This window comes from Oenanthe melanoleuca, unplaced genomic scaffold (genome assembly GCF_029582105.1).
Source record: "Oenanthe melanoleuca isolate GR-GAL-2019-014 unplaced genomic scaffold, OMel1.0 S001, whole genome shotgun sequence".
Classification (NCBI taxonomy): domain Eukaryota; kingdom Metazoa; phylum Chordata; class Aves; order Passeriformes; family Muscicapidae; genus Oenanthe; species Oenanthe melanoleuca.
In genome coordinates, this window is record NW_026612650.1 from 2869108 (window position 1) to 2894303 (window position 25196).

Genomic DNA, 25196 nt, shown 5'->3' on the forward strand with positions numbered 1-25196 from the left:
ACAACTGCCTGAACAGAGGTTGTAGTCAGGTGGGAGTCACTCTCCTCTCCCAGGCAACCACTGAGAGAACAAGACGACATAGTCTTAAGATAAGCCAGGGGTAGTTTAGTTTTGACATCAGGAAAAAAATTCTTCACTGAAAAAGTGATTTGGATCTGGAATCTTTTGCCCAGGGAGCGGCGGAGTCACTGTCCCTGGCGACATTTATAAAAAGATTGGACGTGGCACTCAGTGCCATGGTCTAGTTGATGAGGTGATGTTCGGTCATAGGTGGACTTAAAGGTCTCAAAGGTCTTTTCCAACTTCATTAATTCTGTGATTTGGTGTCATAATAGTCTCCATTGTTCCACAAGGCCCAAAAGTGTCACAATTGTCCCCTTGGTTCCATGAGGCCAGGCAGTATCAGAATGGCCCCTTTGATTCATGGAGCACCACAGTGTCTGTATGGTCCTCTTGGTTCCACAGGGTCCCACAGTGTAACAATGGGCCCTTGGTTCCATGAGGTTCCTCAGTGTCACAGTGATCTCCTTGGATTCTCAGTGTCACAATGGCCCCTTGGCTCCCTGTGGCCCTGTGGTGTCACAATGGCTCCTGTTTGCAGGAGGCATGGAAGTATCAAAATGGCCCCTTGTTTCCATGAGGTTCCACAGTGTCACAGTGGTGTCCCTGGTTCCATGAGGGTCTCCTGCATCACAATGGCCCCTTGGCTCCATGAGGTTCTAAGGTGTCACAGTTGAATCCTCAGTTCTGAGAGGCCACACAGCCAAGCCTTGAAGTATCAGAATAAGACTCCTTGACACCAATTTGGTGTGGAAGAGGACATCATTTATTTATGCCTTTGGTCTAACCCAGGATAACACCTAACCTTATGTGGAAAATTGATTCTACAAGTATGTTCTATATATTCAGTCACCACATGTGTATAACAATTTACACATTTCCATAAAACCCAACCCAAATTCCCAAGATCAAGAGTCCTTGTTTTTTCTATCACCTCACCCTTAGGCCAGATGTCTTCTTCTCTTTCAATTGTCCCTCCTGGAAAAGCAGGCCCACCCTGCCTTGTTCCTGTGATAAAAATTCACAGGCGCAGTAAAACTTGAGTTAAAACATTTAGAATCAGGGCCAAGGTTTGTGTGGCCAGGCAGAGGCAGGCAGGATGCAGAGCTGTCAGCAAAGGAAGGGGCCAGCAAGGTGGGGCAGCCGGGGGATGAAGACAGCCTGCAGGGACAGAGGCGCAGGGCATGGACACCGTAGGACAGCCTGGGCTGCACAGGGCACAGGGATGGGCAGCAGCTGAAAGGCCCTGCCAGAGCCAACTGCTGCAGCACTTGGGCCTTGGCTGCTGGCCCTGGGCCTGAGGCCAGCAGGGGACAAGTGAGCCTTGCTGTGCTGGGGCCTCATTGCCTCCTTGTCCCTGCTCAGCAGCCTGGCAGGGGCCGCCCCATGGTCCTGCCCTTGGCATTGCACATCCCCAGAGCCCAGTGCCCCGGGAAGAGCCCTGAGCAATGAGGGAGGGACAGGATGTGCCTTGCTAGGGGCTGGGGCTCAGCCCTTGGCCCTTTGCATTCCTGAAACACATCCAGGTTTGGTCAGCATCTGAGACACCTTTCTCTCATTTGTCCCCACCTGTCATCACTGCCACCAGTGTTCTACTCTAACTTCAACCTGGGGACATTTTCTCAGGTGTGTTCCTCATTTGAACCCATTAAAACTTCAAGAAAATTTGGAGTTTGATTGTGACTTTAAAATCTTGAGAAGTTTATTGAACACTCTCTCAGGGACTGAGTCTGATGTAAACAGCACCAAAGCCCTGAGAGAGTCATTAAATTTCTTGTGCTGTGTCTGTGCTGCTAAGCTGGGCTGGGCTCCTGGAACGCAGGCTGCTACTGGCAAGCAAGAAGACCTTCAAAAAGACATTTCTGCTGAGGAGCAGCTCCTCTCCCATCCCAGCAGGGCTGAGGGCACTGCCTGCAAGCACTAAGGTGACAGGAGCCAGGCACAGACAGGCTAGAGGCAATCAGGACTGGGAAGACATTGAGCAGAGACTTCACTTGGGGAAACATCTTCACAGCCCTGGACATGGTGAGTGTGTGGGTGCAAGGCAATGTTCCCTGTGCTCCTGGTGGGATCTCCTGGAGCCAGCACACCCCACAGCCTAGGGGATATATCACGACTCTCCCAGTTTCTCAGAGACAGATAAAGGGGAGGATGTGCTGCAGAGCGGGGCTGCCCTGGGCAGTGTCAGAGGGACAGGACAGGACGGCTCCTGCTGTCAGGGTCGGCTGCAGGGGTTGAAGCTGGGGCTGCAGCCAGGGCTGACCAGGGCTGTCCTGCACAGCAGCTCCTGCAGCCCTCAGGGCTCTTGGCCAGCCCAGGACATGTGCCACCTGCCAGGGGCAGCTCTCAGCCTGCCTGGCAGCTCCCCATGGACTGTGGGGAGAAGTTGGAGGGGGAAGGAGCCACCCCCATCAGGGCAAATTCCTCCTGCTCTGGAGATGGTGCTGCATGGCCAGGGCTGCATGGCCAGGGCTGCTCTCAGCTTTCTCCTCAAGGGAAGGGAAAGGGGCTGTCAGGTGTGTCTGTGTCACTGAGACTCCTGCACTGTCCCACTGGGCATCAGCAGATCTGCCTCTCATCTCCCTCACAAAGTGCCTCCTCACTCTCTTGTGCCTACAGACAGCAGCAGCAGCACCTTGGCTTGCAGCATCTCAGTTTGTCTGAGATGCCCTTAAGGCCCTGCTGCCAGAGAGATGCCCCTGGGCAGTGTCTTGTGATGGGAGGGGTGTGCAGGGCAGAGCTGAGCCCCCAGGGCTGGGCTGGGCTCTGGGAGCACTGGCAGGGACAAGGCTTGGATAGAGAGAAACAGCTCCAAGTAGGCACAACCCCAGGCAGCTGAGAGCCACACCAAACCTGGATATCACATCCTGTCTAGATGCACAGGGAAAGGGAAGTGGATTAAAGGAATTTTCTTTGAAATCGGATCTTTAAAAATGTCCTCTTTATTTTTTCAAGCACATTTTAAGTGCAACCATTCTGAAATACAGGCAGGTGTATATGGGCAAAGGGCAGCTGTGTGGTACCAGCAGCTATGACTACACTGGGGCACGGAGAGCCCTGTGTTCTCTCTGGGCTCCCCAGTGTTCACGTTCAGAGCAATGCTTAAAGAGAATTTCTCTTCCTTCAAAGAAAGCAAAATCCCAAGCTCAAAGAAAAAAAAAAAAAAAGTGAGGGATATTTCCCCAATGAAAGAGAAGCAATTTTTACTAAATATGTAACAAAATAGCATAGGATTGACACAAGGAAACCTGTCCCAACTACTCTGTCTTCTTTTAACAGCTCACCATGCCCAGAGTGAAGGTATGCCCAACAGCAGCTCCATCAGCCACTTCCTCCTGCTGCCACTGGCACACACGCGGCAGCTGAAGCTCCTGCACTTCTGCCTGGGCACCTCCCTGGCTGCCCTCCTGGCAACGGCCTCATCATCAGCGCCGTAGCCTGTGGCCACCACCTGCACACCCCCATGTTCTTCTTCCTGCTCAACCTGGCCCTCACTGACCTGGGCTGCATCTGCACCACTGTCCCCAAAGCTATGCACAATTCCCTCTGGGACACCAGGACCATCTCCTACTCAGGATGTGTTGCTCAGCTGTTCTTCTTTCTTTTCTTTATCTCAGCAGAGTATTCCCTCGTGATCATCATGTGCTACGGCCGCTACGTGTCCATCTGCAAACCCCTGCACTACGGGACCCTCCTGGGCAGCAGAGCTTGTGCCCACATGGCAGCAGCTGCCTGGGCCAGTGCCTTTCTCAATGCTCTGCTGCACACAGCCAATACATTTTCCCTGCCCCTGTGCCAGGGCAATGCCCTGGGCCAGTTCTTCTGTGAAGTCCCCCAGATCCTCAACCTCTCCTGTTCAAAATTCTACTTCAGGGAAGTTTGGGTTTCTGCTTTTGATAGCTCCTTAGCACTTGGTTGTTTTCTGTTCATTGTTTTCTCCTATGTGCAGATATTAAGGGCTGTGCTGAGGATCCCCTCTGAGCAGGGATGGCACAAAGCCTTTTCCACCTGCCTCCCTCATCTGGCCGTGCTCTCCCTGTTTATCAGCACTGCAGTATTTTCTTACCTGAAGCCCCCTTCCATCTCCTCCCCATCCCTGGATCTGTCCCTGTCAGTTCTGTACTCGTTGGTGACTCCAGCCCTGAACCCCCTCATCTACAGCCTGAGGAACCAGGAGCTCAAAGGTGGCCTAAGAAAACTGATGACTCTATGTTTTCAGAAGTGTTGCACTCCTTCTTTTCTGCACCAGAGCCTTTAGAATGTAACTCTTTACAATCTCAGCCATTTTCCCCCCTTATTTGTTCATTTTTTCTTCCATTACTTTTTTTAATGTTACTCTGATTTTTAAAAAATTCTGTAACATTACTCTTTTCATTTCTATATCAATATCTACCCTTTGAAACAAAAATATGTTCAAGAGGTCTCTTCCCAATGCATGTAAATAAAAACAAGCACGTGCCCTAACCTGTGTGTCCCGGATTCTTCCTCAGCCCTTCTCTGTCTCTGCAGGGCAGTGCCTGTGGGCAGAGGCAGAGGGAAGAATCTTCCAGCACAGCAGCACAGCCTGGGACAATGGCCCTGGCTCTTCCCACATCTGCTCTTCCCAACTCTACCCTCTCCTTGCCAGCCCTTCTGTGGCTGTAAGGCCACAGTGCTCTGGCAGCTTGGTCACCGTCCTGCTGCGTGTCCGTGCTGTGAGCACAGGCAGGGACAGGCCATGGGCACTGCTGGGACACAGCTGGGCTCCAGCACAGCAGCTCCATCAGCAAAGGGCATCTCCTGAGGGCAGGGCAGGAAGGCTTTGCTCTCCTCCAGAGCTGCTGTCAGCAATGTGCTCCAGGAATGCAAAGCAAAGCCCAGTGCCTGGGGCAGAGAGGCAGTGTGCAGGGGGGCACACAGCAGTGTCCAGGCACAGCCAGAGCTCCTGGCATGGACCTGAGGGAGCAGCAGAGCAGGGCCTGGGCTGTGTCTTTGTTCTGGCCACAGCCTGGGAAGGTGCCCCAGGGCAATTGTCCTACACCAGCCCCTGCAACCACCACACCCAGCACTGGCCTCTGCCCCACCTGCAGGAGGTTGTTTGTCCCTGCATGGAGGGACACAAGTGACCAGTGAGCAGTCTGAGTTTGCTCTGTACTGAGGAGATTTCAGCAGTGCATCGTGTGTGTGTGGGGTGATGAACCCGAGTGAGCACAAACACCATCATCAGCACTTGGGGCTGGCACAGTTCTGGTGGCACAAACGGTGCCTTGAGGCCACTAAACTCTGGGAAAACACCTGAATTCATTGCAGTACTGTGTTTATGATTCCATAGAGAGAAACAGCCTGGACAAGGAGGCTCCAGGAAAAAATGCTCATGACAGCCATGGACTGCACAGAGAGACCATTGGGGTGGGGGTTTGTGGGGAGAAATCAGAGCTGCCTCCCTTCTGAAACACCCTGAGCACCCACAGCACAGGGCTGTGCTGTGTTCTGGGCACTGACCTGGGACTGAGGGATGTGGAAAAGGCCTTTGGTGTCAGGGATGTTGAGAAGGCTGGGCAGTGTCACTGTGAGACCTCTCTCAAAGCCCTTGGAAAGGCCAGAGCCATCCCAGAGGGTCCTGGGCACTTGGGAAGGGCAGACATGGAAGCAGTCTGCAAACAGGGCAGGGAGGGGCACTGGGAGAGTCACAGACTGGTCAGGCTCAGTAGGGAAGAGCATGTGGCAAATCCTCCTGCAGCCATTCCAGGTACTGGTGGCACAAGGCAGGGATGGCAGAACCCCCGTGGGAGGGAAAAGAAGGGGATATTGTGTGCCCAGACTTAAGCCAGGCCTGGAACATGGTCTGCTGTGCTCTCCTCAGAGCCAGACTGGACAGAGCTGGGCTGCAGGAGTGGAACACGGTGTGGGTGGGAATTTGGATGAACAATGAGGGTCAAATATCATCCAAAGCACAGAGTCCCATTGGCAGCCACTCCCTGGTGACATCCCACAGTGACCAACTCTTGACCACCACTGGGGAACATTTCTATTTTCTCTATAATGGCATGAAATGCACTTTCAATTCCTTTGTGGATGCTCCCAAGTTGCAGGCAGTCTGTGACCAAACTCATCCAGTTAATGATGACTGCAAAAGATAATTGTGCAAGATGACTGAGTTGGGTAAATTTGCCTTGCCATCAGGTGCAAACCAAGACACATGAAAAGGGAGAATAATTTATGCATCAGAAGACAGTAAATAGGGAAAAATCCTTACCTGACCAAAAATAAAAAACAAAGGAAAACCTGCCCACAGTATAAAAACACCACAAACAAACCAACTACAAAAAGCAAAGAGCACAAACAGAAGCAAACAAAAGCACATGAAATCTCCTATCATGGAAAATATTTAACTGCCAAAGGGCCGAAGTGTAGGTGGTGTTGTGAAACAAAAATGTCATAAAAAAGAAATCAATCCCCTATTCCCTTTGCTCCCCCCACATCTCTCAGTTTATTGCTGATTATGATGTGACACAAAACGGAACATCCCTCGGGTCACCAGCCCAGATGTCCCATCCCTGTTACCTCAGGAACACTTCCTCACCCCAAGACCATGGGTTGGAGGGGGTTGCTGGCATGTCTCATGTGGGGTGAGGACTGTGACAAGGACAGGAGAACATTTACTTTTATCAAGGACAGTAAAACAGAAGAGCACAGCCTTGGAGAAACAGATCAAAGATGTCACTCAGCAAACAGAAGTCATTCAAAATGCAAGCAGGATGCCAGTTCAGCTCTGAAAGACTGCTGATAAAGCAGAAATTATGGAAAACAAGGAAATTGTCATCATTCAAAAGCAGGGATCGAAGAACAACCACCTTTGCCAGATGTTGAAGACAGACCCCAATGAACCATATAAGGATTTGTGATAATGGGTACCACTATGTGAAATAAAGTCAAAGGAAGTGGGGATAGCTAATGAGGACATAATCAGCGTGTGTGATAAATCACTGTTTACCTGATACCCAGTACACAGAAATGGATGAAGGATTACCAGAGTGACCACCAGGCTGTAATAAAGAATACTCAAAACTGTGTTCAAAAGTTTCTATCCATCACATTTCAGTATCAGTGCTGTCCTTGACTCCATTATGTCACTTGTACAGTTCCACAATAGCCCCTTGGTTCTATTGGGGTCCATATTGCCAAAATGGTTCCTTGGTTCTGCACTGCCACAATGCTCTCCTTGGTTCCATGAACCCTTGGTGTGTCACAACTTCCCCTTGAAGGGGATGAACTGCCATAGTGTCTCTTGGATATGCAGCATTGCAACGGACAATTGGTTACAAGCAGCCTCGCTGGGTCACAATGAATATTTAGTTCCATGGGGCCCCAGTGTCCCAATGGCCCCTTGGTTCCATGAGGCCTCGCTGTGTAACAATGGCCCCTCAGTTCCATGAGGTTTAGTACTGTCAACAATGGTCTCCATGGTCTGCAGTATGAAAATGGTTGCTTGGTTCCATGGGGTTCCTCAGTGTCACAGTGGTGCCCTTGGTTCCATGAGGCTCTTCAGTGTCACAATGCCCCAGAGTTTCCACGAGCTTCTGTCTCATCAATGATGTCCTTTGTTCCAGTGAAGCTCCTCAGTATTCCATTGGATCTGTGATTCCAGGAGGTTCCATGGTGTACCATGATTGCCTTGATTCCAAGAGGTTCTGCTGTGTTACACTGGACCCTTGGTTCCATGAGGTTCCGTGGTGTGGCCATGGTCTCCCTGGATCTGCAGTATCACTATGGACCATTGGTTCCATGCAGCCCTGCTGTGTCACAGCAGCTCCTTGGTTCCATGAAGCCCCACTGCATAACAATGGAATCTCGGTCCCGTGAGGTTCTGTACTGTCAAAATGCTTTCCTTGGTTCTGGACTGTAACAATGGACCCTTGGCTCCATGAGCTTCCAAAATGTCACCATGGTCTCCTGGGATCTGCACTGTCACAATGAACAATTGATTCCATGGGACCCTGCTGTGTCTCAATAAACCCTTAGTGCCATGAGGTTCTGGAGTGTCACAATGGTCTCCCTGGTTCAATGAGGCCTTGGAGTGTCACAATGGCTGCTTGGTTCCATGAGCTTCCATAGTGTCACAATGGTCCCCTTGTTTCTGCAGTGCCGTAATGGACCCTCGGTTCCATAGGGTTCCTAAATGTCACAGGTCTCCTTGGTTCCATGTGGCCCTGCTGCTTCCCCATGGTCCCTTGGTTCCATGAGTTTCTGTGTCTCAGCAATGGTTCTCTTGTTCCAAGGAGGCGTCACTATGTCACACTGGACCCTGGGTTACATGAAGTTCTTGAGTGTCACAATGACCCCTTGGATGCATGGGGTCCCATAGTGTCACCATGGTCTCCTTGGATCTGCATTGTCACAATGGACCATTAGTTCCATGTGGCCTGGCTGTGTCACAATGGTCTCCTTGATTCCAAAATTCCCGTCAGTGTCACAATGGAGCCTTGTTTCTGTGAGGCTCTGAACTGTCATAATTGTCTCCTTGGTTCCATGAGCCTCTGCTGTGTCACAAGGGTCTCCTTGGTTCCATGAGGATACAAAAGCTTTGCATGAACATTGAGCAGCAACTACTTAACACACCTAGAACATCTGTCTGCATTCAAAAGAGGGGTTAAAGGTGAGAATGGCACCAGCAGCTTCCATCTGCAACAGTGTCCCGGGTTGGTGTTGTGTCTGCTCCTCTCCCGCCCCCACACCTCTCTGTCTGCATGGAGCTGCCGCCGGTGCCGCTTCTCCCCCACCCGGGGGGGTGGTGCCCTGGGGCTGTCCTGCTGCTGCTTGCTGCTCCAGCTGCTTTCTGCCCCAACTTGTTGTTGCTCGGCTGCTGCTGCTGCTTTCGCCCCTCCCCCCCCTCCCCCTCTCCCCTTCATCTCCAAGATCTGTACCGGCTCCGGACGGGACGTGAACATCAGAGACTGCCTCCGGAGCCTGCCAAGAAGCTTTTTCTCCCTTCCCAGCAGCGACTGTCTCTCACTTTGGTGAAATCGTTTTTTGTCATCTGAGATTGTACTTTCCTGGTGCTGGGAAGTGGTTTTCTTGTGTTTGTTAATAAATAGGTTTTTTCCACTTTTCCCCCCAAGTAAAATTCTTTCCGAGCCCAGTGGGGGGAGGAATTGTGAGGGGGACTTATTCTCTGGGGGGCTCCTTTGGAGGTTTCCCCTCCAGTTTTGTCCTAAACTTGGACAAATAATTTGGTGGCCCGTACGGGGAAACCAGAGAAAGTGGAAAAAACCTTACTCTAATAATATTTTGTTTTCAATTGGTTGTGTTGGTATTGGTATGGTTATTGAATCCATAATGGCTTTTGGAGTGGAAGCCTTCCTGTATATTTGGTCTTTAGGGCTTTTTGAAGTGTTAATACCTCTGTGGTCTTTGGGCTTGTTCTTTTATCCAGAGATAGCCCTGGTGTTGTCCCTAATACGTAGTTTTTGCATTAAAGGGGTATTAACCAAAATATTTATTGGGCTACGCTTGGTTGTAATGATTTGCAGGAGGCTTATAAGAATGTTAGAAACTACTTCAGGGATGTATAATTCATGGTTTGTGTTCTGCACTCAATTTATTAGAGGAGAAGCAGGCAAAGAGGACTTCTCGCCTTTATTTTCCTTCTTCTCCTCTGAATCATTTACATCTCTGTTAGAAAATGATCAGTTCTCCCTGAATGTTAAGGAAACCATCTTTCTGATATTTAATTTAGTGAGTTTTTCTATACTCTCTGCAGCTTATATAAAATGAAGGCTGAGATTTCCAGAGGGGCTGGTGAGACTCCTGATTTAGAAGTAAAGCCAAGCAGAAGGAATTTTGAGAGGAATGGGAAATGGGAGAACATGGACCAAATTCTAAAACAATTTTCTGACCCTATAGTCTGGGACTTCCCATCTGAACAGATTCAGGATCCAGTCGAGGTTGCAAAATACTTGAGAGAGAAGTGTCAGGATGACCCTAAGGAAAAAAAATCACTGCAGTGAGCTGAGCTCTGGCGTGTGGTTATCATACGCTGTTAGATAGTGTAGAACAACAAACAAAGGAAAGGGAACAGGGAGATAACGTAGCTACTATGCCAGCTTCTCAGGCTGTAGTTAACACCCCAGGCTTGAGGACAGGGGCGAAATTAGAAAGTAAGCTTCAACCCATGGCTGTGGCTACTAGTACAAGGAGTGGGAAGTGCACAAAGAAGACAGATCGGCCAGTGGAGGATGATGATGAGGATGCAGGAGAAGGACCCTCAACGCCTCCTGATATAAAATCAAGAGTCAAAGTAACTGGTGTGAGATCAGAAACCAATAATGAGTCCCTTTTCCTAAAAGATCTTCGGGGTTTAAGAAAGGATTATACAAGACGGCCTGATGAATCCATAATTAGTTGGCTGGTCCGGCTTTGGGATGCAGCAGGCGAGGCTACGATCCTAGATGGCACTGAAGTGAGACATTTGGGATCCCTGTCTCATGATCCGGTCATCAATCAAGGAATGATGAGGGGGGCTAACCCTCAAAGCCTCTGGGCACGTGTTTTAGACAGCATAGCACAAAGATATCTGTGTGCCGATGACCGGTATATGCAGCAGACCCAGTGGAAAACCATAGAGCAAGGGATCCAACGTTTGAGGGAGATGGCAGTGGCGGAGATTATTTTTTCAGATGATATAACAACTAGGAATCCGGACCTGGTACCATGCACCCCGGTAATGTGGAGAAAGCTTGTGCGACTCGGGCCATCTGAATACGCCTCTGCCTTAGCAATAATGAATAGGGAAGAGATATATGAAACAGTGCTCGACATGGCGAAGAAGCTCCGGGCATACGCGGATTCTGTGCATGGCCCAACCCATGCCAGAATCGCCACCGTGGAAACACGCTTACAAAATTTAGAGGACAAGATAGAGGAAAATCATAAGAGGCTCAGAGAGGAAATTAAGGAGGACTTCCTCCAAATTTCAGCTGTGCAAATTAGACGTCCTGGCACCCAACATAGACATTCCCCCGATGGGGAGAGGAGGTACACTCCCCGGGCCGAGCTATGGTTTTTCTTGCAGGATTCTGGAGAGAACATGAGGAGATGGGCTGGAAAGCCTACGGCTCCTCTGGCACAACGGGTGAGGGATCTGAAGGAAGGCAAGATTGAAAGAGGAAGTTCCACCCGAAGGAGAGCCGCTCCTGTTGCCCGTACCCAAAGTGCCAAATATGATAGTGATAATGACATGTCTGACCCTCTCAAAGGAACTTCTAAGACGTATGCCCCAGGAAAGAAAGATAAACAGGCTCAGAGGGGCCCTGCCTCTAGCCAGGATGAGGCGAGGGAAAATCGTGTCTTTTGGACTGTGTGGATTCGGTGGCCTGGCACATCGAAACCACAGAAGTATAGAGCTTTAGTTGATAGAGGTGCCCAATGTACGATAATTCCGTCAAGATTCGTGGGGGCAGAATCTGTTTCAATTGCTGGTGTGACAGGTGGCTCGCAGGACCTCACCCTGGTGGAAGCTGAAGTGAGTTTAACTGGAAGGGAATGGAAGAAATATTTCATTGTGACTGGTCCAGAGGCCCCATGTATTTTTGGCATAGATTACCTTCGGAGCGGGTATTTTAAGGACCCAAAAGGCCTTAAGTGGGCATTCGGGATAGCATCTGTGATGGCAGAGCACATCCGGCAGCTGAACACCTTGCCTGGACTGTCTGAGAATCTCATTACAGTAGGACTGCTGAAAGGAGAAGAGCAACGAGTACCAATTGCCACTTCAATAGTACATCGCCGGCAATATAGAACAACTCAAGATGCTGTGATCCCCATCCATAAGATGATCCGTGAGCTGGAGAGCCAAGGGGTAGTGAGCAAAACCCACTCACCCTTCAACAGTCCCATCTGGCCTGGGCAAAAATCTGATGGAGAATGGAGATTGACTGTGGACTATCGTGCCTTGAATGAAGTGACTCCACCAGTGAGCACTGTCGTGCCAGATATGCTGGAGCTGCAGTACGAGCTGGAGTCCAAGGCAGTAAGGTGGTATGCCACCATTCACATCGCCAATGTGTTTTTCTCCATTCCTCTGGCTCCACATGGAGCAAGTGGATAGCCCTCATCACTCAGCGTGCCAGAATTGGGAAACTAAATCATCCTGGGATTCTGGAAATAGTTAAAAACTGGCCCGAAGGTGAAAGTTTTGGTGTCGCGGATGAGGAACAAGAACCAGTGACACGGGCTGAAGAAGCTCCACCATACAACGAGCTACCGGCAGAGGAAACATGCCATGCTCTATTCACTGACGGTTCCTATCATGTCGTAGGGATGAATCGGAGATGGAAAGCAGCTGTATGGAGACCCACACAACGGGCTTCAGAGGCCACTAAAGGAGAAGGTGGATCTAGTGAATTCGCCGAACTCAAAGCTGTCCAACTGGCCCTTAACATCGCAGAGAGAGAGAAATGGCCTAAACTCTATTTGTACACTGATTCCTGGATGGTAGCCAATGCTCTGTGGGGATGGTTGAAGAGATGGAAAGAGGCGAACTGGCAGCGCAGAGGAAAACCAATTTGGGCAGCTGAAGAGTGGAAAGACATCGCTACCCAGCTAGAGAGATTACCTGTGAAAGTTCGCCATGTAGACGCCCATGTCCCCAGAAGTAGAGCCAATGAGGAGCAGCAAAATAATCAGCCAGTAGATCAAGCTGCAAAGACAGGGGTGTCGAAGATAGACTTAGATTTGGAACACAAGGGAGAGTTGTTCCTAGCTCGATGGGCCCATGATGCCTCAGGTTACCAGAGCAGAGATGCCACCTACAAGTGGGCACGAGACCGAGGGGTGGATTTAACCATGGACAGCATCTCCCAGGTTATCCATGACTGTGAGACGTGTGCTGCCATCAAGCAGGCCCAGCAGGTGAAGCCCCTCTGGTACGGGGGGCGATGGTCCAAGTATAAGTACGGAGAGGCCTGGCAGATTGATTATATCACACTGCCTCAGACCTGCCAGGGCAAGCACTACGTCCTGATCATGGTGGAAGCCACCTCCGGGTGGTTAGAGACGTATCCAGTGTCTCATGCTACAGCCTGCAACACTATCCTGGGCCTGGAAAAGCAGGTCCTGTGGAGGCATGGCACTCCTGAGAGGATCGAGTCAGACAATGGGACTCATTTTAAGAGCAACCTCATTAACACCTGGGCTAGAGAACATGGCATTGAGTAGGTGTACCACATCCCTTACCATGCACCAGCTGCAGGTAAAGTGGAAAGGTACAATGGATTACTGAAAACCACCTTGAAGGCACTGGGCAGGGGGTCTTTTAAAAACTGGGAACAACATCTGGCAAAGGCTACTTGGTTATTTAACACCAGAGGTTCCATCAACTGAGCAGGTCCTGCCCAGTCTGACTCCCTTAATATAGTGGATGGAGAAAAAGTCCCAGTGGCCCATGTTAGAGGTTTGTTAGGAAAGGCAGTATGCGTTAATCCTGCCTCGAGTACAGGCAAACCCATTAGTGGAATTGTCTCACTTAAGGACCAGGATGCACATGGTGGATAATGCAGGAAGATGGAACAACACGGTGTGTACCACAGGGAGAACTGATTGTGGGCTAAGACAGAAAGAAATATGTAAGTGCTGAAGGACTAAGTGAAATGAGAGGAAATGTGTAAGTGTTGATGGACTAAGTGAAATAGAAATTTATTTTTTTTTTTAAATTATTATTTATTTTTATTTTATTAAAGTCTTGAGCCTGTTCACAATATGGAAATAAGGGGTGGAATGTCCTGGGGTGACGTCACAATGCTCTGTATCCCCAAATCGTGTGTTGCTCATGCCTGGAGAGTTTGTTTTGTCTAGTCAGGCAGCACCACCCCCTCCCCCCGGGCAAGAGCTGCCGCCGGCTGGCTGGCAAACCCCACACTGGCTGCTTGCTCGCTGCTGCCGCTTGCAACCCACCCCCTCCCCACTTTTGCGCTTTTTCTGCCATTTTTGCTTTACCTTTTCTTCCCTTATTAGCTAGTAATACCTGATCCTGGGCACCCTGAACATCAAGGAACCCCGGACACTGCACCTTAGTGACAAGAAATATGCATTCCTGCCCTTCCCAGCACCGGCTGCATCCACTCGGATGGGTGAAGTTTTTCTGCATCACCCGTGGCTTTTCTTTTCCTTGTGTTGGGGAGTGCGTTTTTTTCCTGTGTGTTTCTCTAAATAAACAGGTTTTTTCAACTTGACCTCTGAGGAAGTTCTTCCCAAACCCATAGGTGGGAGGGGAGGAGTTTTTGGGGGTTAGTTTTTGGGAGCTCCTTTGGAGATTTTCCCCTAATTTCTCCTAAACTGGGACAGGGTGTGGTCAGTAGCTGTGGTCAGTGGATGTGGTCAGTTGGGAGGTCAGTGGGGGGGTAGTAAGTAGGTGTGGTCAGTTTGGTGGTCATTTGGTGTGGTGATGGATGGTGGTCAATGGGTGGGGTCATTGGGTGCCATCAGTGGTGGAGTGGTCAGTGGGTGTAGTGGGTGAGTGTGGTCAGTGGGGTGTAGGCAGTGGTATGTGAACCAAGGGTGTTGTCAGTGGGTGTGGTCATTGGGCAGGTCCATGTAGTTTGGTCAGTGGGGGTGGTCACTGTGTTTGGTCAGTGGGTACTGTCGGTGGGAGTGGGCAATGGGGTGTGGGCATTGACGTCTGGGCAGTGGGTTTGGTCAGTGGCTGCCATCAGTTGGTATGGTCAGTGGGTGTGGTCATTGGGGGTGATTGTTGGGGGTGCTCAGTGGGTGTGGTCAGTGGGTTGCAGTCAGTGGATGTGGATAGTTGGTGTGTCACTGGGGTGTGGTCAGTTGGTGTGCTCAGTGGATGTGATCAGTGGAGTGGTCAGTTGATGTGGTAGGTGGGTGCAGTCAGTGGGCATGGTAATGGGGGTGGTCAGTGGATGTGGTCAATGGGAGTGTGGGTATTTGGTTTGGCCAGTGGATGTGCTCTCTGGCATGTGGTCAGTCAGGGTATGGTCAGTTGGGTGGTCAGTCAGTTAGTTCAGTTGGGTGGTCTATGGGTAGTTGTCAGAAAGATCGGGCAGTGGGGGTGGTCAGTGTGTGTATGGCCATATGGGGTGGTCATTGGGAAGGTGCTTGGCCAAGGCCAAAGGAGGCTCCCTGTGTGCCCTGCTCCCCTCTCCCTGAGCTCCTGAGAGCTCTGCAGCCCCTGCTGCCATCCCATCTGCCCAGGCCAGCACAACAGCCCCGGCCTTGGGGCCCTGCAGAGCTGCTCCTGCTCCAGGCACAGGGCCCATCCCAGAGCTGGGGCAGCCACAAAGCTGTGCCCATTGCTTTTCATTCCTGCTCTGATGAGGATGGATCCTTAGCCACTTGGAGGTTGTTGATGAATTTTCCTACTCTGGAGGTGTCTTCTTCCTTGAGCTCTTCTGGACAGGAATTAAATGAGAAAGACTCACAAATATTTGTTCAAAACACCAAAAAAAGAAAATCCTCTGGGAACAATTTAAGTTTTCAATTCTTCTGTGGTTACTTAGAAAGACTTCAAAAGTATATTCCAAGCTAATATACTCTATTGAAAATAATGCAGAGAGAAATCTATTTTGTTTTGTTATATTTTCCTGTGTATAGGTTTATATCAGCAATGTCCAGTAGATGTTGACCCCCAGGACCTTCTAATGCAGTCTGAATAGACATGAAAGCCAAGACTCTTCATGGCTCGCAATCAAATCACTCTTTGTCTCTACCTGTCCCCACCATTTCTTTCATCCAACCCCTGGGACTCCTATGGATCAGGAATGCTCTGGCCAGCAGGACCAGGGAAGTGATTCTTCCCCTGTGCTCAACACTGGTTGGGCAGCACCTCGAGTGCTGTGTCCAGTTCTGGGCCCCCCAATTTAGGAAGGACATGGAGAGACTGGAGCATGTCCAGAGAAGGGCAACAAGGCTGGTGAGGGGTCTGGAACACAAGTTCCATGAGGAGAAGCTGAGGGAGCGGGGGCTGTTTATCTTAGAGAAGAGGAGGCTCAGCTGAGACCTCATCACTCTCTACAACTCCCTGACAGGAGGGTACAGCTGGGCTGGGGTTGGGCTCTTTTCCCAGGGAACAGTGACAGGACAAATAGACATAACCAGAAGCTGAACCAGGGAACGTTTAGGCTGGACATTAAGAAATATTCTTGACAAAGAGTGTGATTGGGCATTGGAATGGGCTGCCCAGAGAGGTGGGTGAGTCACCATCCCTGGAAGTTTTTCAGCATAGACTGGATGTGGCACTGAGTGCCATGGTCTGGGTGACAAGGTGGTGTTAGGTCACAGGTTGGACTTGATGCTCTGAAAGGTCTTTTCCAGCCTGTGTGATTCTGTGATGATTGTGACACTGCAGGCCCTGGGGAAGCAAGAGGCCATTGTGACACTGTGGGGCCTCGTGGAACTGAGAGGACCAGAGTGACACTGTGTATGACATGGCACCACAGAGCCAAGGGGCCACTGTGACACTGTGGGGCTACATGGAAGCCAGGAGTCCATTGTGACACTCTGGGTCCTGGTGCAACCACAGAGGGCACTGTGACACTGCAGGGCCTTGTGGAACCAAGGGGCCACTGTGCCACTGCAGAACCAAGGAGAGCCTTGTTAGAGCCTGGGGCCCAATGGAATCAAGGGGCCATTGTTCCACTGCAAGGACTCTTGGAACTAAGGGAACAATTGTGACACTGTGGTGCCCCATGGAACCAAGGGTCCCTCGTGACACTGCAGGATCTTGTGGAACCAGGGCTTCATTGTGACACTGCAGCACCAAGGAATTCATGGTGGTACTCGAGGCCTCATGGAGCCAAGAGGCCACAGTGACACTGCAGGGCCTTGTGGGACCATGCAGAGCATTGTGACAGAGCAGGACCTCGTGTGATGATGGGGCCACTGTGACACTGCAGGGCCCTATGGAACCAAGGGGCCAGTGCTGCTCCTCAAGGATTCATGGAATGAAGGAAACCTGTTTGGCACTGAGGTGCCCCTTGGGAAAAGAGGCCATTGTGACACTGGAACCAAGAAGAGCATTGCTGCACTGTGAGACCTCATGGAACCAAGGCACAATTGTGACACTGCGGGGCCCAGTGATCCAAGAGACATTGTGACACTAAAAGTTCCCATGGAACTAAACCGATATTGTGACACAGGGAGACCTCATAGAATCATGGAGATCATTGTGACACCCTAGGGCCTTTATGGAACCTTGGTGGCACCAAGTTGCCTGGGAGTTTCGAGGCACTAGAGTGTAGGAAGGCTCTGCAGAGGGACCTGGACAGGCTGGATCCAGTGCCCAAATCCAACAAGGTGAGGTTTAACAAGATCATTTGCTGGATCCTGCACTTTGGAAAAAACAACCCCTGCAGTGATCCAGGCTGGGGACAGAGTGGTTGGACACCAGCCAGGCAGAAATGGATCTGGGGGCACTGATGGAGAGCAGGCTGGACATGAGCCAGCAGTGTGCTCAGGTAGCCGAGGAGGCCAATGGCACCTGGCCTGGATCAAGAATGGTCTGGCCAGCAGGACCAGGGCAGTGATTATACCCCAGTACTCGGCACTGGTTGGGCAGCACCTCAAGATCTGTGTCCAGTTCTGAGTCCCCCAATTCAGGAAGGACATGGAGGGGCTGGAGCGTGTCCAGAGAATGGCAACAAGGCTGGTGAGGGGTCTGGAACACAAGTCTTGTGAGGAGCCCTGAGGGAGGTGGGCTGTTTATCCTGGAGATGAAGAGGCTCAGGGAGACTAGGTGGTGTCCGGCCACAGGTTGGACTTGATGATCTCTAAGGCCTTTTCCAGCCTGGCTGATTCTCTGATTCTCTGAAACCACCCCTGGAGCAGTTGCAGGATGAGCCCTGGGCCTCCTGTTCAGAAGGTCCAGCAGCCCAGGTCCCTCAGCTTCTCCACACAGCCCCAAAGCCCATCCTGTCAGTCCTACAGAGCCTCTCCAGCCCCTCCTCACTGCCCAGAACAGGGAGCCCCACACCCAGACACAGCAGCCCAGATGTGCCCCCCTGGCCTCTGGTGCCTCTGGCAAGGGAGCAGCACGAGGCACTGCAGGACCCTGCAGACAATTCGTGCAGCACTTGTAGGATGATCCTGCTCCCCAAGGGACGTTCCCATGGTGCCAGCTCAGGAACTGAAATGGGAGTAGGGCCAGAGAGGGAAGGGCAAACAGGGATTGGCTGTTTGCAGGGGAAGGGACAGAGATTGGCAAGAGGAAGAAATCTGGATCGGGAGAGAGGAAAGAAAGGAAAGGTGAAGCAAAGGAAATGCTCAGGGCAATTTGGGAGTGGCTGCCAGGCAGCCCTGGCTCTCAGGAACAATGTCTGCACTGGGACAGGAAACTCACAGCTCTTGGGAACAAACCTTATGGCTAAATTCAGAGGCCACGACAAACCTGAGTGGTTTCCCTCCCGTGCCCCAGCCCTTGCTGGCCCCAGGGGCTGATGGCATTTGTGCTCACTCAGCTCCATCTCCCCACAGCAGCACCATGGGGGTGCTGACAACTGCTCTGTGCAGTGCAAACAGGGGCTCGTGAGCCAGTGCTGCCGTTTCTGTGCCTGCAAGGATGCGGCACCTGTGTGAGCTGGGGGAGAGGCCAGGGCTGCAGAGGGGGATGTTGTTGGCAGGTGCATGAGGACGCTCTGGGACGCTGCCCTGGGCTGTCCAGTGCAGTGGGGGTGGATCAGCCCCTGCTCTGCTGCTCCTTGCCAGGGTCTGTCCGTTGCAGGGACCTTGCAGAGAACCAGCCATGCTGTTTGCCCCCAGCCTGCCCACAGCCAGCCTGGGGCTGCTCAGGGGGGTTTTCTCTGCTCAGCATTGGCCTGGCCAAGTGTTGTGGAGAGAGCCTGGCCAAGGAGCCTGGAGCCCCCAGGCCCTGCCCTGAGGCATCAGCACTGCCCTAGCAGTGCCCATGGCCTGTCCCTGCTGCAGCCCCGGCACTGCCACCCCCAGGGCTGTGCCCGGCCCCGAGAGCACTCAGGCCCTGCAGCAACACGAGGGGCAGGAGGGCAGCGGGGCAGTGGCACGGGAGCAGCACTGGCAACACTAAGTGCTGCTGCTGCTGGGCACAGCTGCTGTGCCAGCAATGATCTGTCCAGCTCTGCACACAGACATTGCTGCTGCAGCTCCAGAGAAGGGAACAGAAAGGAGATCTCTGGAGAAAACTTTGCTGGGAGAGAGATACTTTTTTTTCTTAAAAACTACCATAAGCACAGCTCCTCATTGACATGGACTGTGTCATAGTGAAGGTTGACAAATGTAAAATGAGAAAGGGCACAAATTATGGTGTTTCTTAGTGGGCAAAATTATAAAAATAATGCAAATGAAATGAAAGAGCAAGCCAACACACAAGCCCACCTGAAACAATCAGAGATGGCTTTTATTACAAGTCATTTGAAGAAATGGGCCAGTATTTCACTTTTTCTGAAAACATCCAGTGATCAGTTTCCACACAGCAGCATTAAGCTCCTGGTTCCTCAGGCTGTAGATGAGGGGATTCAGGGCTGGAGGCACCACTGAGTACAGAACTGACAGGGATAGATCCAGGGATGGGGAAGAGATGGAGGGGGGCTTCAGGAAGGCAAATGACCCAGCACTGATAAACAGAGAGACCACAGCAAGGTGAGGGAGGCAGGTGGAAAAGGCTTTGTGCCGTCCCTGCTCAGAGGGGATTCTCAGCACGGCCCTAAAGATCTGCACATAGGAGAAAATAATGAATACAAAACAACCAAGTGCTAAGGAGGTAGTAAAAGCAGAAGCCCCAAATTTCCTGAGGTAGGAGTGTGAGCAGGAAAGCTTGATGATCTGGGGGATTTCACAGAAGAACTGGCCCAGGGCATTGCCCTGGCACAGGGGCAGGGAAAATGTATTGGCTGTGTGCAGCAGAGCAGTGAGAAAGCCAATGGCCCAGGCAGCTGCTGCCATGTGGGCACAAGCTCTGCTGCCCAGGAGGGTCCCGTAGTGCAGGGGTTTGCAGATGGACACGTAGCGGTCGTAGCACATCACAGTCAGAAGGGAATATTCTGCTGAAATGAAAAAAGCAAAAGTCAATAGTTGTGCAACACATCCTGAGTAGGAGATGGTCCTGATGTCCCAGAGGGAATTGTGCATGGCTTTGGGGACAGTGGTGCAGATGCAGCCCAGGTCAGTGAGGGCCAGGTTGAGCAGGAAAAAGAACATGGGGGTGTGCAGGTGGTGGCCGCAGGCTACGGCGCTGATGATGAGGCCATTGCCCAGGAGGGCAGCCAGGGAGGTGCCCAGGAAGAGGCAGAAGTGCAGGAGCTGCAGCTGCCGCTTTTCTGCCAATGGCAGCAGGAGGAAGTGGCTGATGGAGCTGCTGTTGGACATTTGCTCTGGCCGAATATGGGGACCTGTTCATGGATAAAGGACAGTGACAAGTCAGCAGAGGCTGCTTTGAGCCAGTCCTGGTCAATTCTCTGTATGCTGTCCTGCTGAAACTCACCCTCCCTTGTTTCTGCTCTGGGAAACTTTCTCCCAGTCCCTGACTGAGCTCCAGTTGTGCTTTCTGAGAGCTGCAGGACAAGCCAGGCCTGTGCAGGGGGCTCTCTAGGAGCCATCCCTGCCCTGCCACCGTGGGTTTGTGGCTGTGTGGCAGAGGGACAAGACTGTATATTCAGGATTCCTCAATGGAATCCCTTCTAAAAGGCTGCTGCTTCTGCATTCCCACTTCTAAAGGGCATGGAGACCAGGAAGGAATTTTAGCTATTATTTTCCTGCCCACACATCATTCTTGATTCTATGAGGACCCAAATCCACAGCATTTCTGCTGCACTCACAGTTTTCCACTGAGAAATGTGAGAGGCAAAGGATTCCCTGTGGCTCAGGGCAAGGTGAGGGTCTGGATGGACTTGTTCCCAACTGCCCTGGGTTTGCACCTTTGGCTGCAATCAGAGTACAGTCACACTCCTGTGTACGGGGCACGCCCCCAGGGACAGGGCAGCAGACACCGCCGGCTGCGCGGGCGGCAGTGCCGCCCCATGAGTGGCGTTCGTCATTCAGTTCCGCGATCCCGGAAGTTCCGGGTTCCCCCGCCGATCGTTTCGGGACGATGTTACCCCCCCCTCGTCTGTACGGCCGCGTCCTGCCGCGCTGACGACGGCCGGTGCCACCGTTCCTGCGTCTTCAGCAATGCCAGCGGCTCCCGTGATGTCTCCCGGCCGGCACGGATCGCCGCCATCGCTCCGGTCCGGCGCCGTGGATGCCGGCGACCTGCACCCCCTCCGCCGGAGGCGTGGTCTCGTATCGACCAGCAGGCTGCTTGGCAGAAATCCCCACGGGTTTTGGGAGACGGTCAGGATGGGAGCATTGCAAAAGGGGGATTGGGATCTTTTAGAGAAGGTGGGAATGCCGAGGAGTGTGGCTCTTCGAATGAAGGGAAATTTCTAGGATGACCCTGCGGAGCTCCCTCCGGTCCCGGGGGACGAGTTGTCACAGAGCAGTGACGAGGATGCCCACGGGATGGGAGGGGCTCAGGTTTTTCCTGTTTTCAAAGGAGTTCCACAGACAGGGCAACAGGACAGACACGATCCAATTGCCTGGCGGGTGGTGCAGGATTTGCAAGATAAAGTAGCACGATATGGGCTTGGTTCTACTCAGGTCATGCAAATTCTTAGAGTGCTGAATACAGATTTACTAGCACCCTATGATATTAGACATATAGCCCAGGTGCTGTTTCAGCCTGTGCAGTTCAGAGTGTTTGAAGGTACCTGGACGCAGATGGCTGACAGGGCTGCTGCAGATAATATAGGACGGTCTCGGGAGGATCCCAGGCATGCTGTGGGTCGGGAAGTTTTGCTGGGTCAATTTCGCTTTGCCAGCCCTGACCTGCAGGCCACCTGGGACCCTCTGATTCTTGAACAATGTCAAAAAGTAGGTTTTGCAGCAATTGTAAAAACAATAGAGGCTGCAGCTCCTAAGCCGAGATATGTGAAAATTACTCAGGGTCCCACTGAGCCATTTTTGCAATTTGTTGAGAAGGTGGCAGCAGCCCTGGAAAAGCAGGTTGAGGATGATGTTCTCAGGCAGTTGTTGTGTAAACAGCTAGCCAGAGACAATGCAAATGCAGATTGTGCAAAGATTATACAGGCCTTGCCAGGGGATCCTTCACTGACGGATATGGTGCAGGCATGTGCTAAGGTAGGAACTATAGATCATCAGATCTCTACTTTAGCAGCTGCTATATGGCATCATCAAAAGATGCCAAGGGGTGGATATCAGAAACAGAAAAAACCTGGCAAGAAGCCAAATCAGGAGCAAGCTAATAGGCCTACCTTTTTGTGTGCAAAATGCAAAAAGCCAGGTCATTATGCAAACCAATGCAAATCAAAGAAACCTTTTTTTAGCCAGGGAAACGAAAAGACGAGCGCTGCGGGGTACAGCGCGCAGATACAAGCAGTACCCCAGAATCTGTCAATGACACAGGTTTCCTCAGGCAACATGCAGCCAGCACCCGTGGCTCAGCCGGCGTGGATGTATACACCGCAGACACAGTCATCTTAGACTCTGAGAGGGTACACAAGGTTCCTCTGAATGCCACTGGGCCTCTGGGCCAGGGGCTGAGTGCACTACTCATAGGAAGGTCTAGTGCCACTCTTCAGGGAATCTTTGTTCACCCTGGAGTCATTGATGCTGATTTCACGGGTCAAATTTCTGCCATGGTTTCTACGCGTTCTCCCCCTGTCACTATTCCGGCAGGAACTCGAATTGCTCAACTTGTGCCTTTTCATTCATCTGTTCTCAGGGCAGATCAACGAGATCGCAAAGACGGTGGTTTCGGATCCACAGGACCGCCACAAGTCTTTTGGACAATGAATATCTCCGATCAGCATCCACAGATGATGTGCACTTTGACCCTCTCAGGTACCACCCCATCTCAGGTTCAACTCAGAGGTTTGATTGATACCGGGGCAGATGTAACGGTGATTTCTCTTTCTGCCTGGCCTCCCACATGGCCCCTGGCCCCTCATGGCCAAGCCATTGCAGGCTTGGGAGGCACAACACAGACTTTTATCAGTCAAAGGCCTGTGTTGATCAGAAATATGGAAGGGCAGACGGCTACAGTCCGACCCTACATCACTGCAGCCCCTATCAACCTCTGGGGACGGGATGTGTTGGCAGCCTGGGGTGTGCGCATGGAAGCGTGTTCTTGAAAAACAAAAAAGGGGAATGGCTGGTGAAACACCACACAGCCGCTTGGAGAAAGCCTTGTATACTATTAATCATCTCACTGTGCCACAAGATTCCAATAATCCTGTTATTGTGAATCATTTCACTTCATTACAGGCTGCAGATGGGACACGCATGCCTCGAGCGAAGGTTTTTATACGGGACTTGACCACTAACAAGTGGGAAGGCCCACACGAACTCATCGTTTGGGGTCGTGGGTATGCTTGCGTCTCAACAAATAACGGGGTACGCTGGCTGCCCGCAAGGTGTGTCCGTCCAGACCTGCGACATCAGAGACAGGATGCAGCCGAGGCACAGCCTTCAAATGCTGACCAACAGACTGATCACCAGCCAGATGGCCCCTCCACAAGCAGAGGATGAATTTTCCTGTTCTTTGGAAATGTTTTAGCTTTGGGACATTGTTAAATAAGCTCTTTTGAAATATATTAAGAAATAATAAGTTTGGAAAATGGTGATGGGTTTTGCTATCAATGTTAGCACTGAGTTTTTCAAAAAGCACCAGGTGTGAGGATTTCCCTGAGTGCTTCAGGCATCCACAGATCTCCAGAGTGGTGTTTGTTCTCCTCCACGTAGGGCCCCCATGGAGGACTACAAGCACTTCTTTTCTTTTCTTTTTTTAAAAAAAATATAAGGGGGACTTGTGGACGCCATTGAAGCCTCAGGCTCAAAATGGCTAGGGCTTGAAACATTTCTCAGGCAGGGAAGCTCCCAGGCTGAGACAGTTTCTCTCTCATGCAGAGGAGGTTTTTCCCAGGCTGAGACAGTTTCTCATTTCCAGCCTGAGCCTTTCCCAGGGTGATAACGCTGGGGAAAAATAAAAAGGAATTAATAACAAGATCTACACCTGTGCTTCGATGATAAACAGTTCTCACGGTTTGTGAGAAAGTGTTGTTTTCTTCGATTATCCAATAGACTGCTGTTCTGTTGTAGTTTGCGGAACACACTATAAGAATGTGGTCCGCAGTTCAATAAACCGCTTCTTGAGCCACCTAGCTAAAGGAGTCCGTGTCGTTATTTCTGCGAAATACATCGCGGGTAGCGACACACCTGCCCTGCTCAGGGTTGCTCCTTGCCCCCACAGCTTCTCCCCCAGCTCTGGGAGCAGCTGCCCGGGCTGGCTGAGAGCTGTCCCTGGCAGGCAGCAGAGTCCCTGCCCCAGCACAGCGCCCTGGGTTGCAGGACCCTGCTCTGCAGGACAGCCTCGGGCACCCCTGGCTGCAGCCCCGGCTGCTCAGCCCTGCAGCAGAGCCTGAACACAGGGAGCTGCCTGGGGCTGTGCCTCGGGTGCTGCAGCAGGGAAACCCAGCCCTGCCCTAGAGCCACATCCCCTGCACTGCAGCAGCTCTGAGACTCCTCCTGGAGGGTCCTGAAAGCTATGGGATGTGCCAGCTCCAGGAGATCCCTGCAGCAATTGCAGCTTATCTTCCCACAGCCACAGAGCGGCTGTTTGAAACACTGTGAGGATTTCTGCTCTAGTGAGCCCTCAGTGAGCTCTGCTCTATGCTCCCAGCCCAGGCTGAGTTTAACCCCTCTGTAGCTCTGTGCTGTGCCCGGGGTGGCTGCAGGCAGTGCCCCAGCCCTGCTGGGCTGTGCACAGGAGCTGCTGCTGAGCAGAGCTGTCTCTCTGCAGTGCTGCCCTTGCCAGGAACTGCCTCTGTGCCAGGAGCCCAGCCCAGCTCAGCAGCACAGACACAGCACAAGGACTTTAATGACCCTCTTGGGGGTTTTGGTGCTGAGGCCCTGAACATCAGTCATCAAGAGGGAGCTGAAGAAACCTCTCAAGAACTCCAAGTCAGAATCAAACTCTAAAGATTCTTGAAGTTTTAATGGATGCCACTGGGGGGACACAACTGAGAAAGTGTCCCCAGTTCCTCCAGGGAACTGGAGAGAGTGGTAACAGGAGGGGAAAAGCAGAAGCCAAATCTTGGTGCCCTGGGGCACAGCAG

General features: G+C 51.6%; 2 protein-coding genes across 2 annotated transcripts; one reads left to right on the forward strand and one right to left on the reverse strand.

Annotated features, from left to right (window-relative positions):
• Positions 1-3523: 3523 nt before the first annotated feature.
• Positions 3524-4379, forward strand: LOC130266170 (olfactory receptor 14J1-like). Its single transcript, XM_056515525.1, has one exon. It carries the CDS (start codon positions 3524-3526, stop codon positions 4316-4318), a length of 795 nt encoding a protein of 264 aa, XP_056371500.1. The 3' UTR covers positions 4319-4379.
• Positions 4380-19458: 15079 nt separating this feature from the next.
• LOC130265968 (olfactory receptor 14J1-like) lies at positions 19459-20223 on the reverse strand. Its single transcript, XM_056515311.1, has one exon. The coding sequence runs from the start codon at positions 20221-20223 to the stop codon at positions 19459-19461; it is 765 nt and encodes a 254-aa protein (XP_056371286.1).
• Between the last annotated feature and the right edge of the window lie 4973 nt (positions 20224-25196).

What these genes read in the sequence shown, in the direction of transcription:
- LOC130266170 (XM_056515525.1), top strand. Translation starts at nt 3,524, where the DNA reads ATGTTCTTCTTCCTGCTCAACCTGGCCCTCACTGACCTGGGCTGCATC.
- LOC130265968 (XM_056515311.1), bottom strand. Translation starts at nt 20,223, where the DNA reads ATGTTCTTTTTCCTGCTCAACCTGGCCCTCACTGACCTGGGCTGCATC.